This window comes from Salmo salar, chromosome 06, assembly GCF_965601325.2.
Source record: "Salmo salar chromosome 06, fSalSal1, whole genome shotgun sequence".
In the NCBI taxonomy this organism is placed as follows: Eukaryota; Metazoa; Chordata; class Actinopteri; order Salmoniformes; family Salmonidae; genus Salmo; species Salmo salar.
The window spans coordinates 16102501-16117143 of NC_138296.1; the positions used below are offsets into that span (position 1 = coordinate 16102501).

General features: G+C 46.8%; 1 protein-coding gene across 1 annotated transcript in view; it reads left to right on the plus strand.

The window, feature by feature from the left end:
• LOC106606381 (BAH and coiled-coil domain-containing protein 1) overlaps positions 1-14643 on the plus strand; it is a 302712-nt gene that overhangs the window by 121278 nt on the left and 166791 nt on the right. The window contains exons 4-6 of the mRNA XM_082976139.1: positions 1932-2057; positions 3541-5862; positions 11141-11255. Coding sequence (XP_082832265.1) covers positions 1932-2057; positions 3541-5862; positions 11141-11255 — 2563 coding nt within the window. The remainder of the gene's footprint in view (positions 1-1931; positions 2058-3540; positions 5863-11140; positions 11256-14643) is intronic.

Consider the following 14643-nt stretch of genomic DNA (forward strand, 5'->3'; position numbering starts at 1 on the left):
GTGATGGGTCTCTGATGCATGAAGAAGATGTTGTCAGAGTGGTGGCTGTTTTCATTGTCTAAAGGCTTTAGAATAGTCTCTCTCTCCTTTCTGTCCTTCTTTCTGTCTTTCTCTCTCTACCTTCTCTGTCTCCTCTCTCTACCTTCTCTCTCCTTCTTTCTGTCCTTTTCTCTCTACCTTCTTTCTCTCCTTCTTTCTGTTCTTCTCTCTCTACCTTCTCTGTCTCCTTCTCTCTCTACCTTCTTTCTCTCCTTCTTTCTGTTCTTCTCTCTCTACCTTCTCTGTCTCCTTCTCTCTCTACCTTCTCTCTCCTTCTTTCTGTCCTTCTCTCTCAACCTTCTCTCTCCCCTTCTTTCTGTCCTTCTCTCTCTACCTTCTCTGTCTCCTTCTCTCTCCTTCTTTCTGTCCTTCTCTCTCTACCTTCAAGGTCCTTTGTGTTTGAAATGTAATCCTGGTAGATTAAGATAGTGTAAATATTCTGCAGATGGGCTTGTTGTCATAGAACCAGGTGCCGAGTCTTGAAGGTCTCCAGTCACATTGATCTTTGAACCCTAGAAAAGAGCAGCGAAGGTTAACAGCCAGTCAGTGTAGATAGAGGCCTTCAATCCAATGGAAATATCACAGATTGGCCCTTTAAAATTGGGGCCTGTGTTATCTCTTGCTTCAGACGGAAGGAACATCTAGCTTCCTCAGCTCAGAGAGAGACAGCCATATGTTTAGAGGGCAAATTTCCTCCATTACCGCAATCCCCAAGACAGAGATTGTCTTGTATTCTTTACATTAGAAACCCATGTAGGGAATATGACAAGCCGAGGCTGTATACCGTAATTTCCGGACTATAAGCCGCAACTTTTTTCCCACGCTTTGAACCTCGCGGCTTAAACAATGACGCGGCTAATATATGGATTTTTCCCGCTTTCACATTTTTTTGAAAGGGGATGACTTCAGTGGTTTCAGTGCACAGGAAGAGGAAGATAGTGACCAATGACTTTCTTGGTAGGCTACTGTTTACTGCTAATTTTTTATTTTTTGTTACAAGCCGTGTTTCGTTAAAGCCTATTTATTTTTGTTACAAGCCGTGCTTCGTTAAAGCCTATTTATTTTTGTTACAAGCCATGTTTCGTTAAAGCCTATTTATTTTTGTTACAAGCCGTGTTTCGTTAAAGCCTATTTATTTTTGTTACAAGCCGTGTTTCATTAAAGCCTATTTATTTTTGTTACAAGCCGTGTTTCGTTAAAGCCTATTTATTTTTTGTTACAAGCCGTGTTTCGTTAAAGCCTATTTATTTTTGTTACAAGCCGTGTTTCGTTAAAGCCTATTTATTTTTTGTTACAAGCCGTGTTTCGTTAAAGCCTATTTATTTTTGTTACAAGCCGTGTTTCGTTAAAGCCTGTGTAAAGTTCATTTGTTTCAATGTACCGGTAGGCACCTGCGGCTTATAGACATGTGCAGCTTATTTATGTTCAAAGTGATATTTTTTATTTTTTATTCAGTGGGTGCGGCTTATATTCAGGTGCGCTCAATAGTCCGGAAATTACGGTAGTTATTAGTGTATATACAACACAACCAGCTGCATGGGACCTAAAGGATTATATATAATTTCCACAGTCGTGACGGGACGACTCTAACTCAGTGCTGTCTGGTCTTATCAGTCTCTCTCTCTCTCTCTCTCTCTCTCTCTCTCTCTCTCTCTCTCTCTCTCCCCTCTCTCTCTCTCTCTCCCTCTGTCTCTCTCTCTCTCCCCTCTCTCTCTCTCTCTCTCTCCCCTCTCTCTCTCTCTCTCCCTCTCTCTCTCTCTCTCTCTCTATCTCTCTCTCTCTCTCCATCTCTCTCCCGCTCTCTCTCTCGCTCTCTCTCTCTCTCTCCCTTTCTCTCTCCCCCCTCTCCCTCCATCATTCTCTTTTTCTCTCTTTCTCTCTCTCCCTCCCAGCAGCCCCGGGGTATCCTCGATTCTCAGGGAGTCTCGCCCATACCTTCCTTCCCATGAGCCACTTGGATCACCATGCCAACAGCGGCGTCCTCTACGGGCAGCACCGTTTCTACGACACCCAAAAAGGTGAGTCGGCAAACGAATTAAAATTCAATCAGACGGAATTAAGATATTGAAATCCAATTGAACACAACAAAGTATGATGTAATTGGATAATGGATATTGCTAGCTATGTGGATGCCCACAGGGATATTACCTTAAATGTAATAATGTAATCCTGTCTTTTAGATTTGCTGCCTGGTTGGCCAATGGATGTTTTTTAAAGGAGAAGTTCAGGATTTTACAGCTTTATATTTCCTCAGCCTGAAAGTCGTCTATGGGCCAGTAAAAACTGTAATCCAAACTTAAGCTAACTTTATCCACTACTACCTAACAGTCAACGGAAGTGAATCTTTTTGTTAAAGGCCAAATCACCTCTAAGTAACATCGAAACCAAATATGAAGTTGACTTCAGTTGATTTCAGTAGATTTGGTCATGACATTTTAACAATTGCACACATTGGCCATTAACTTGTGAGCTAGTGGTGGCTAAAGTGGCTGAAGTTTGTAGTGGCTGTTTAAAGGAAAACAAACCCTGAATTACATTTTCTAACACAAATCTCTAAAATCCTGAACTTCCCCTTTAGGAGTGTTTCTTTTCTACCGAACAGTAATATAAATGAACATGCAACAATTTAAACGATTTTACTGAGTTACAGTTCATATAAGGAAATCAGTCAATTGAAATAAATAAATTAGGCCCTAATCTATGGATTTCACATGAATGGGTATTGGATGGGTGGGCCTGGCTCCCCAGTGGATGGGCCTGGGAGGGTATAGGCCCATCCACTGGGGAGCCAGGTCCACCCACTGGGGAGCCAGGTCCACCCACTGGGGAGCCAGGTCCACCCACTGGGGAGCCAGGTCCACCCACTGGGGAGCCAGACCCACCCAGTAAGAATTAGTTTTTCCCCACAAAAGGGCTTTATTACAGACAGAAATAAAGTTTCATCAGCTGTCCAGGCAGCTGGTCTCAGACGATCCAGCATGTGAAGAAGCCGGATGTGGAGGTCCTGGGCTGGCGTGGTTACATGTGGTCTGCGGTTGTGAGGCCGGTTGGACGTACTGAGAGAGAAATTAACATTCAATTCTCTGGCAACAGCTCTGGTGGACATTCCTGCAGTCAGCATGTCAATTGCACGCTCCCTCAAAACTTAAAACATCTGTGGCATTGTGTTGTGTGAAAAAAACTGCATATTTTAGAGTGGCCTTTTATTGTCCCCAGCACAAGGTGCACCTGTATAATGATCATGCTGTTTAATCAGCTTCTTGATACGCCACTCCTGTCAGGTGGATGGATCATCTTGCTCACTAACAGGGATGTAAACACATTTGTGCTCATAATTTGAGAGAAATAATCTTTTCATGCATATGGAACATTTCTGGGATCTTTTATTTCAGCTCATGAAACATGGGACCAACACTTTACATGTTGCCTTTACATTTTTGTTCAGTGCATATCATTGAAATATTTGATATTTATATAATTTGGAACTTTTATATCTTACAGAGAACTTCTATCTAAGAAGCCTTCCGTCCCAGCCCCCTCTCATCTCAGCCAATCACGGTCTTCCGCCCATCTCCAGGGCGGGGCCCGGACACCCTCAGGGCTCCTGCAGTCGGGACATGGACCCAGGGGGCGGAGTCAGCCTACACAAAGGCCTGAAGGAGGGGTCCGTCGAGAGAGGGGTGGTCCCCAGCACCAAGGACAAGGAGAGGCCCAGCAGCAAACAGGAGGCCAAGGAGCGACAGCAGCACCACAGCCACCACCCCCAGTCCTCACATCCACACCACCACCACCCACACCCCGGCCACACACAGCCCCAGCCCCACCAGCAGCACCCCCAGTACCCCCAGCACCCGGTCTCCCTGGAGGAGGTCAATAGCAGAGCCCTGGAGAGGCACATGGAGCAACAACAGGCCCTGGGTATGACTAGAACCCTCAGCGCCTGCCTGCTCAACGGAAAGATGCAGAACGGGGGGGACTCTGGGACGGGTGGGGCCAAGGCTTCCATGACTAGCTATGGGGGGGAGGTGGTGGGGAGCAGGGGGGCTCAGACACAGGCCAGCCACAGACACATGGAGGGTGGGGGGAACGTCCGCTGCACCAAGGAAGGGGTGAGCGGCGAGATGAGGATCAGTGAGCAGCCTTCGGACTGTCTGGAGGGGAGGGGCCAGATGCTCCACCACGGCCTTCCCTACTCTGTGGCGCCGCCCCTGCAAATGGGTTCAGCCGCTGGGGGAGGCCACCCCCACCTCCACCCCCACCACCACCCTCACCCGCATCCGGGGGGGTTCCACTGCCTTCAGCTCCACCCCAGCCATCCCCATCACCCCCACACACACCACCACCCGGACTTCTTCTGCCCGCCTCCACCTGCCCCTCTAACCAACCCCTCGCCGCACGAGAGGGGAGGGGGGCGAGACCCCAAAGTGACAGGGCCCACGTTCATACCATCTGTAGGGGGAGGACACCTGGGAGACAAGTCCAGCGGGCAACCCTTCCAGATGGGCACCCCAACCGACTGCCAGGGGTTGGTGGGTGGGGGTGGCAGTGCCAAGGACAAGGCTATGGAGAAGAGTGGGGGAAGGGCCACCCCCAGTAACTGGCACAGGAAACAGCAGCAGCAGCACCCGTACAGAAAGGCTGAGAAGGCCCCGGACTGGATGCAGCAGCAGAGTCACCACCACCACCCCCAACAACCCCAGCCCCAACAAACCCAGCAGCCCCAACAACCCCAGCCCCAACAACCCCTTCCCCAGCAGCCCCAGCCCCAGCAGCACCAAGCCGTGCGTTCCCGCAGCGTCGAATGCATCAATAGCGTGGGAGTGGACACCACCGATGTGTTCCGGCCCTCTCTTCCCCAGGGAGCCAAGGCCGGACACTCCCTCCCCCACTCAGTCAACACCTCCCCCTACAGAGACTGCTCCCTCCCGGGCCCCCTGCCCAACGCCTCACCCCTGGGGGGTCGGGGAGGTGCAGGCGGTGGTGCTGGAGGTGGGAGTTGTTCCTTACAGAGAGATGGTCAGAAGGTGGCCCGTATTCGCCACCAGCAGCACGGCGGGCCAGGCCCGGACGTCCCAGCACCAGAGCTGAACCAGAGCAAGAACCAGAACCAGGACCTGAACAGGAAGCTGGAGATGGAGATGTCCCCGTACGGCTACAGCAACAGTGGGCAGGGACAGCAGCATCACCCCCAGCAGCCCCCGGTTCCTCCCTGGGCCATGAGGCCTCACCACGTCCACCCTGCAGAGGAGGAGCAGCAGCGGAAGGCCTACATGGAGTCTCTCAGTGGTGGCAGGCAACAGCCCCAGCAACAACCAGGGCAAGGTATGGGCCTCCCTCCTCATCCTTCTCCCCAGCCCCAGCCCCAGCCCCCTCCACCCCCAGCCCCCTCTCAGCAGCATCAAGACCCCCAGGTCGCCTCACAGGCCCAGGAGGAGAGCAGTGCCATGAAGAGCCTGCTGAAGTACAGCACCCAGCAGCCCCTGCTCCTCTCCCAGAAGAGTCCCTTCGGAGGCCTGGGGAGCCTCAAATCCGGTGGCCCTGGTGGTCCTGGAGGTGGTGCCCCCGGGGTTAGCTGCACCCTCCAAGGCAGCAAACAACAACAGGCCCTGCCCACCAGGAAGGGCCCGGCCAATGACGGCGAGCGCTCTGACTGTGGGGGGCGTGGCCGGGAGGTGGGCGAGGCGGTGGGTCACGGTGAGGGAGAGGTGCGCCAACCGCCTGTGGGCATCGCAGTTGCCGTGGCGAGGCAGAGGGAACCGTCCTGTCGCCCGGTGGACGCACACCCCAATAGCCGGCAGGGGCGGGTGCACCCCTCCATGAAAGGTACGGGGGTAACCTCCGGGCTTTTGGGGTCACTTGCTTAAATAAACAGAAGGAGCAGGGGAACTGAGCAGAGATTATTTATCTACGACCTTTGGAAGACCTCGCTGATGAAAAATAAACAGCAGGCTTTGCCAAAGCCTAAAGTAGAAACAGCTTTATTTGACTAAACAGTTAAAGGCCTGCACTGGGAAGAAAAGAGAGGAGGAGAGAAGTACATGGCAGGAGATCTGAGTCTGTGGCAGGAGAGCTGTAGAGGTATGGTTGGGAGAGAGAGAGAGAGAGAGAGAGAGAGAGAGAGAGTGAGTGAGTGAGTGAGTGAGTGAGTGAGTGAGTGAGTGAGTGAGTGAGTGAGTGAGAGATAGAGTGAGAGATAGATAGATAGATAGAGTGAGAGACAGATAGAGTGAGAGACAGATAGAGTGAGAGACAGATAGAGTGAGAGATAGAGGCAGGCAGTAGAGCTGTAGTAGATATGGTTGAGGCAATTATGGTTCCCTGGCAGTTAGATAGAGATGCCACCCTTAATGTTAGAGTTAGGTAGAGATTCCACCCTTAAGGTTAGAGTTAGGTAGAGATTCCACCCTTAAGGTTAGAGTTAGGTAGAGATTCCACCCTTGTGGTTAGAGTTACATAGAGATTCCAGCCTTAATGTTAGAGTTAGGTAGAGATTCCACCCTTAATGTTATAGTTAGATAGAGATTCCACCCTTAATGTTAGAGTTAGATAGATATTCCACCCTTAATGTTATAGTTAGGTAGAGATTCCACCCTTAATGTTAGAGTTAGGTAGAGATTCCACCCTTAATGTTATAGTTAGGTAGAGATTCCATCCTTAATGTTAGAGTTAGGTAGAGATTCCATCCTTAATGTTAGAGTTAGGTAGAGATTCCACCCTTAATGTTATAGTTAGGTAGAGATTCCACCCTTAATGTTAGAGTTAGGTAGAGATTCCCCCTTAATGTTATAGTTAGATAGATATTCCACCCTTAATGTTAGAGTTAGGTAGATATTCCACCCTTAAGGTTAGAGTTAGGTAGAGATTCCACCCTTAATGTTATAGTTAGGTAGAGATTCCACCCTTAAGGTTAGAGTGAGGTAGAGATTCCACCTTTAATGTTAGAGTTACATAGAGATTCCACCTTTAATGTTAGTTAGGTAGAGATTCCATCTTAATGTTATAGTTAGATAGAGATTTCACCCTTAATGTTATAGTTAGATAGAGATTCCACCCTTAATGTTAGAGTTAGGTAGAGATTCCACCCTTAATGTTAGAGTTAGATAGAGATTCCACCCTTAATGTTAGAGTTAGGTAGAGATTCCATCTTAATGTTATAGTTAGATAAAGATTCCACCCATAATGTTAGAGTTAGGTAGAGATTCCACCCTTGAGGTTAGAGTTTGGTAGAAATTCCATCTTAAGGTTAGAGTTAGGTAGAGATTCCACCCATAATGTTAGAGTTAGGTAGAGATTCCACCCTTGAGGTTAGAGTTTGGTAGAAATTCCATCTTAATGTTAGAGTTAGATAGAGATTCCACCCATAATGTTAGAGTTAGGTAGAGATTCCACCCTTGAGGTTAGAGTTTGGTAGAAATTCCATCTTAATGTTAGAGTTAGATAGAGATTCCACCCTTAATGTTAGAGTTAGATAGAGATTCCACCCATAAGGTTAGAGTTAGGTAGAGATTCCACCCTTGAGGTTAGAGTTAGATAGAGATTTCACCCTTAATGTTATAGTTAGATAGAGATTCCACCCTTAATGTTAGAGTTAGGTAGAGATTCCACCCTTGAGGTTAGAGTTTGGTAGAAATTCCATCTTAATGTTATAGTCAGGTAGAGATTCCACCCTTAATGTTATAGTCAGGTAGAGATTCCACCCTTAATGTTATAGTTAGATAGATATTCCACCCATAATGTTAGAGTTAGGTAGAGATTCCACCCTTAATGTTAGAGTTAGGTAGAGATTCCATCTTAATGTTATAGTTAGATAGAGATTCCACCCTTAATGTTATAGTTAGATAGAGATTCCACCCTTGAGGTTAGAGTTAGGTAGAGATTCCACCCTTCATGTTATAGTTAGATAGAGATTCCACCCTTAAGGTTAGAGTTAGGTAGAGATTCCACCCTTAAGGTTAGAGTTAGGTAGAGATTCCACCCTTCATGTTATAGTTAGGTAGAGATTCCAGCCTTAATGTTATAGTTAGATAGATATTCCACCCTTAATGTTATAGTTAGATAGAGATTCCATCTTAATGTTAGAGTAAGATAGAGATTCCACGCTTAATGTTAGAGTTAGGTAGAGATTCCACCCTTAAGGTTAGAGTGAGGTAGAGATTCCACCTTTAATGTTAGAGTTACATAGAGATTCCACCTTTAATGTTAGTTAGGTAGAGATTCCATCTTAATGTTATAGTTAGATAGAGATTTCACCCTTAATGTTATAGTTAGATAGAGATTCCACCCTTAATGTTAGAGTTAGGTAGAGATTCCACCCTTAATGTTAGAGTTAGGTAGAGATTCCACCCTTAATGTTAGAGTTAGATAGAGATTCCACCCATAATGTTAGAGTTAGGTAGAGATTCCACCCTTGAGGTTAGAGTTTGGTAGAAATTCCATCTTAAGGTTAGAGTTAGGTAGAGATTCCACCCATAATGTTAGAGTTAGGTAGAGATTCCACCTTGAGGTTAGAGTTTGGTAGAAATTCCATCTTAATGTTAGAGTTAGATAGAGATTCCACCCATAATGTTAGAGTTAGGTAGAGATTCCACCCTTGAGGTTAGAGTTTGGTAGAAATTCCATCTTAATGTTAGAGTTAGATAGAGATTCCACCCTTAATGTTAGAGTTAGATAGAGATTCCACCCATAATGTTAGAGTTAGGTAGAGATTCCACCCTTGAGGTTAGAGTTAGATAGAGATTTCACCCTTAATGTTATAGTTAGATAGAGATTCCACCCTTAATGTTAGAGTTAGGTAGAGATTCCACCCTTGAGGTTAGAGTTTGGTAGAAATTCCATCTTAATGTTATAGTTAGGTAGAGATTCCACCCTTAATGTTATAGTCAGGTAGAGATTCCACCCTTAATGTTATAGTTAGATAGATATTCCACCCATAATGTTAGAGTTAGGTAGAGATTCCACCCTTAATGTTAGAGTTAGGTAGAGATTCCATCTTAATGTTATAGTTAGGTAGAGATTCCACCCTTAATGTTATAGTTAGATAGAGATTCCACCCTTGAGGTTAGAGTTAGGTAGAGATTCCACCCTTCATGTTATAGTTAGATAGAGATTCCACCCTTCAGGTTAGAGTTAGGTAGAGATTCCACCCTTAAGGTTAGAGTTAGGTAGAGATTCCACCCTTGAGGTTAGAGTTAGGTAGAGATTCCACCCTTCATGTTATAGTTAGATAGAGATTCCACCCTTAAGGTTAGAGTTAGGTAGAGATTCCACCCTTAAGGTTAGAGTTAGGTAGAGATTCCACCCTTCATGTTATAGTTAGGTAGAGATTCCAGCCTTAATGTTATAGTTAGATAGATATTCCACCCTTAATGTTATAGTTAGATAGAGATTCCATCTTAATGTTAGAGTAAGATAGAGATTCCACCCTTAATGTTATAGTTAGATAGAGATTCCATCTTAATGTTAGAGTTAGGTAGAGATTCCACCCTTAATGTTAGAGTTAGATAGAGATTCCACCCTTAATGTTAGAGTTAGATAGAGATTCCACTCTTAATGTTATAGTTAGGTAGATATTCCACCCTTAATGTTATAGTTAGATAGATATTCCATCTTAATGTTATAGTTAGGTAGATATTCCACCCTTAATGTTATAGTTAGATAGATATTCCACCCTTAAGGTTAGAGTTAGGTAGAGATTCCACCCTTAATGTTATAGTTAGATAGATATTCCACCCTTAAGGTTAGAGTTAGGTAGAGATTCCACCCTTAATGTTATAGTTAGGTAGAGATTCCACCCTTAAGGTTAGAGTGAGGTAGAGATTCCACCTTTAATGTTAGAGTTACATAGAGATTCCACCTTTAATGTTAGTTAGGTAGAGATTCCATCTTAATGTTATAGTTAGATAGAGATTCCACCCTTAATGTTATAGTTAGATAGAGATTCCACCCTTAATGTTAGAGTTAGGTAGAGATTCCACCCTTCATGTTATAGTTAGATAGAGATTCCATCTTAATGTTAGAGTTAGGTAGAGATTCCACCCTTGAGGTTAGAGTTAGGTAGAGATTCCACCCTTGAGGTTAGAGTTAGGTAGAGATTCCACCCTTCATGTTATAGTTAGGTAGAGATTCCAGCCTTAATGTTATAGTTAGATAGATATTCCACCCTTAATGTTATAGTTAGATAGAGATTCCATCTTAATGTTAGAGTAAGATAGAGATTCCACCCTTAATGTTATAGTTAGATAGAGATTCCATCTTAATGTTAGAGTTAGGTAGAGATTCCACCCTTAATGTTAGAGTTAGATAGATATTCCACCCTTAATGTTAGAGTTATATAGAGATTCCATCTTAATGTTAGAGTTAGGTAGAGATTCCACCCTTAATGTTATAGTTAGGTAGAGATTCCACCGTTAATGTTAGAGTTAGATAAAGATTCCACCCTTAATGTTAGAGTTAGATGGAGATTCCACCCTTAATGTTAGAGTTAGATAGAGATTCCACCCTTGAGATTAGTTTTAGATAGATTCCACCCTTAATGTTAGAGTTAGATAGAGATTCCACCCTTGAGATTAGTTTTAGATAGATTCCACCCTTAATGTTAGAGTTAGATAGAGATTCCACCCTTGAGATTAGTTTTAGATAGATTCCACCCTTAATGTTAGAGTTAGATAGAGATTCCACCCTTGAGATTAGTTTTAGATAGATTCCACCCTTAATGTTAGAGTTAGATAGAGATTCCACCCTTGAGATTAGTTTTAGATAGATTCCACCCTTAATGTTAGAGTTAGATAGAGATTCCACCCTTGATGATTAGAGTTAGATAGAGATTCCACCCTTAATGTTAGAGTTAGATAGAGATTCCACCCTTGATGATTAGTTGTTAGATGGAGATTCCACCCTTAATGTTAGAGTTAGATAGAGATTCCACCCTTGAGATTAGTTTTAGATAGATTCCACCCTTAATGTTAGAGTTAGATAGAGATTCCACCCTTGAGGTTAGTTTTAGATATAGATTTGTGAGGTGCAGAGACTGAGTGTTGGGGGTTAGGGCTCATCAGGGGATAGGTGATGAAGATTTCTCCCTGAACTGATATTTGTCTCCTAGGACCTCCTCGCTCCATGTACCCCTCAGACCCTGCAGGAGAGGAGGAGAGGAAGAGGATGAGTGGAGAGCGGATGGGTCTGACCTGCCTGGACCGAGACAGAGAGGCCTACATCAGGTGAGACTCAGTTTGACATTACTCAGCAATATGACATCATCATACACAGCTGGGCAACTTTATGATTACAGTCATCAACAAGAAAAAAATGTAGACCTACCAAGGCCGTCACTATACGCTTGGAAAGAGGATATGTCACAAACAGCAACATTTAAACATATCATCACTGGAGACACCCTACCAGTTTTGGAGGCAGCGTTGTGTTTGCTAGCATAGAGCGGTAACGGTATCTACCTAACAGTAAATAAGTGTATTGTTTCACCCCACAGTTAAAGTTGTTTACAGTTAGTTAACAACCGCTCCTACACTCATTACTAGCTACCGTAACACTGTGTGTCACGTCCTGACCAGTAAAAGGGGTTGTTTGTTATTATTGTTTGGTCAGGGCGTGGCAAGGGGTGTTTGTTTAGGGTGTTTCGGGATGTTTTGGTTTATGTTCTATGTTAGTGTATTTCTATGTTCGTTCTATTTGTTCTATTTCTATGCGTAGTTTATTGGGTTGACCTTCAATTGGAGGCAGCTGTTCCTTGTTCCCTCTAATTGAAGGTCCTATTTAATAGAGGTGTTTTTGTCATGGGATTTGTGGGTAGTTGTTTCTCTGTATAGTCATTTGGTCCTTACGAGACAGTTTTTTCTTCGTTGTTTTGTTTGTGTTTTTGTATCACGTTTCTTTATAAATAAAGAAGAAGATGAGCACTTACATTCCCTCTGCGTTTTGGTCCACTCCATACGACGAACGTGACAGAACTACCCACCACCAACGGACCAAGCAGTGGAGGATGGAGCAGCAAAGGTATTTGGAATCGTGGACATGGGAGGACATTTTGGACGGGGCAGGACCTTGGCACCAGGCTGGGGAGTACCGGCTACCTAAGGAGGAGCTGGAGGCAGCCAAGGCGGTACGGCGTCATTATGAGGCGTTATACGCACCGAGTGGTAAGTGTGAGAGGCAGCCCCAATAAATATATTTTGGGGGGCACACGGGAAGAGTGGCTAGGTCAGGTAATAGACCTAAGCCAACTCCCCGTGCTTATTATGGGGAGCAGCGGATCAAGAGAGCACCGTGCTATGAGGAAGTGCGCACGATCTCGCCCATGCGCACGCACAGTCCGGTGCGAGCGATCCCAGCCCCTCGCAAGTGCCGTGCTAGAGTGAGCACTCAGCCAGAAGGGGTTGTGTGCTCCAGACCTCCAGTGCTTACTCATGGCCCAGTGTATCCAGTTCCCGCTCCTCGCACTAGCTTTGTGGTGCGTGTCCCTAGTCTGGCGCCTCCAAAGCCAGCACCACGCACTAGGCTTCCAGTGCGTCAGCCCAGTCCAGTACGTCCTGTTCCTGCTCCTCGCACTAGCCTTGTGGGCGTGTCTCCAGTCTGTTACCTCCAGTACCAGCCCTACGCACTAGGCTTCCAGTGCGCAGTCCCCGTCCAGAGCTTCCGATGACAGTACCCCGTCCAGAGCTTCCGATGACAGTACCCCGTCCAGAGCTTCCGACGACAGTACCCCGTCCAGAGCTTCCGACGACAGTACCCCGTCCAGAGCTTCTGATGACAGTACCCCGTCCAGAGCTTCCGATGACAGTACCCCGTCCAGAGCTTCTGACGACAGTACCCCGTCCAGAGCTTCCGACGACACTTCCCCGTCCAGAGCTTCCGGCGACAGTGCCCCGTCTAGAGCTTCCGGCGACAGTTTCCCATCCAGTGCTTCCGGCGATGTTCTACAGTCCGGAGCCTGCAGAGACGGCCCACAGTCCGGAGCCTGCAGAGACGGCCCACAGTCCAGAGCCAGCAGAGACGGCCCACAGTCCGGAGCCAGCAGAGACGGCCCACAGTCCGGAGCCAGCAGAGACGGCCCACAATCCGTAACCGGCGCAGCCAGAGTCGCCCTACAGTCCGTAACCGGCGCAGCCAGAGTCGCCCTACAGTCCGTAACCGGCGCAGCCAGAGTCGCCCTACAGTCCGTAACCGGCGCAGCCAGAGTCGCCCTACAGTCCGTAACCGGCGCAGCCAGAGTCGCCCTACAGTCCGTAACCGGCGCAGCCAGAGTCGCCCTACAGTCCGTAACCGGCGCAGCCAGAGTCGCCCTCCAGCCCGAGGTCTCCAACGACGCGCATCAGCCCGAGGTCTCCAGCGACGCGCATCAGCCTGAGGTCTCCAGCGACGCGCATCAGCCCGAGGTCTCCAGCGAAACGCATCAGTCCGAGGTCTCCAGCGACGCGCCTCAGCCCGAGGTCTCCAGCGACGCGCCTTAGCCCTGAGTCTTCAGTGGGGGTGGACAGGTTAGGTTGGGGACTAAGGCCGGGGCCTGAGCCACCTCCGTAGTTGGAGGATTGGGGAGGGGGGGGGTGTAGCACGGGAGCCGCGGTGACAGTAGCCACCCTCCCTTCCCTCCCTTTAGTTTGGGATTATTTTTTGTTTGTTTTTGGGGTAATTGTATTAGGTTTTGTTTTGTTGTTGCAGGTGCATCCGGGATCTGCACCTTTGGGGGGGGGGGGGGGGGGGGGGGGGTACTGTCACCTGTCACGTCCTGACCAGTAAAAGGGGTTGTTTGTTATTATAGCTTGATCAGGGCGTGGCAGGGGGTGTTTGTTTAGGGTGTTTCGGGGTGTTTTGGTTTATGTTCTATGTTAGTGTATTTCTATGTTCGTTCTATTTGTTCTATTTCTATGCATAGTTTATTGGGTTGACCTTCAATTGGAGGCAGCTGTTCCTCGTTGCCTCTAATTGAAGGTCCTATTTAATAGAGATGTTTTTGTCATGGGATTTGTGGGTAGTTGTTTCTCTGTATAGTCATTTTGTCCTTACGAGACTGTTTTTTCGTCGTTGTTTTGTTTAAGTGTTTTTGTATCACGTTTCTTTATAAATAAAGAAGAAGATGAGCACTTACATTCCCGCTGCGTTTTGGTCCACTCCATACGACGAACATGACACTGTGTCAAAAACAGGTCTTCAAAAAGGTGTATTCCTCTATCTCACCTTCCTCTTCTACTCTCACCTTCCTCTTCTACTCTCACCATCCTCCTCTACTCTCACCATCCTCCTCTACTCTCACCTTCCTCCTCTACTCCCACCTTCCTCCTGTACTCTCACCTCCCTCTACTCTCACCTTCCTCCACTACTCCCACCTCCTCCTCTACTCTCACCTCCCTCTACTCTCACCTTCCTCCTCTACTCTCACCTTCCTCCTCTACTCTCACCATCCTCCTCTACTCCCACCTTCCTCCTCTACCTCCACCTTCCTCCTCTACTCCCACCTCCCTCCTCTACTCCCACCTTTCTCCTCTACTCCCACCTCCCTCCTCTACTCTCACCTCCCTCCTCTACTCTCACCTTCCTCCTCTACTCTCACCATCCTCCTCTACTCTCACCATCCTCCTCTACTCCCACCTTCCT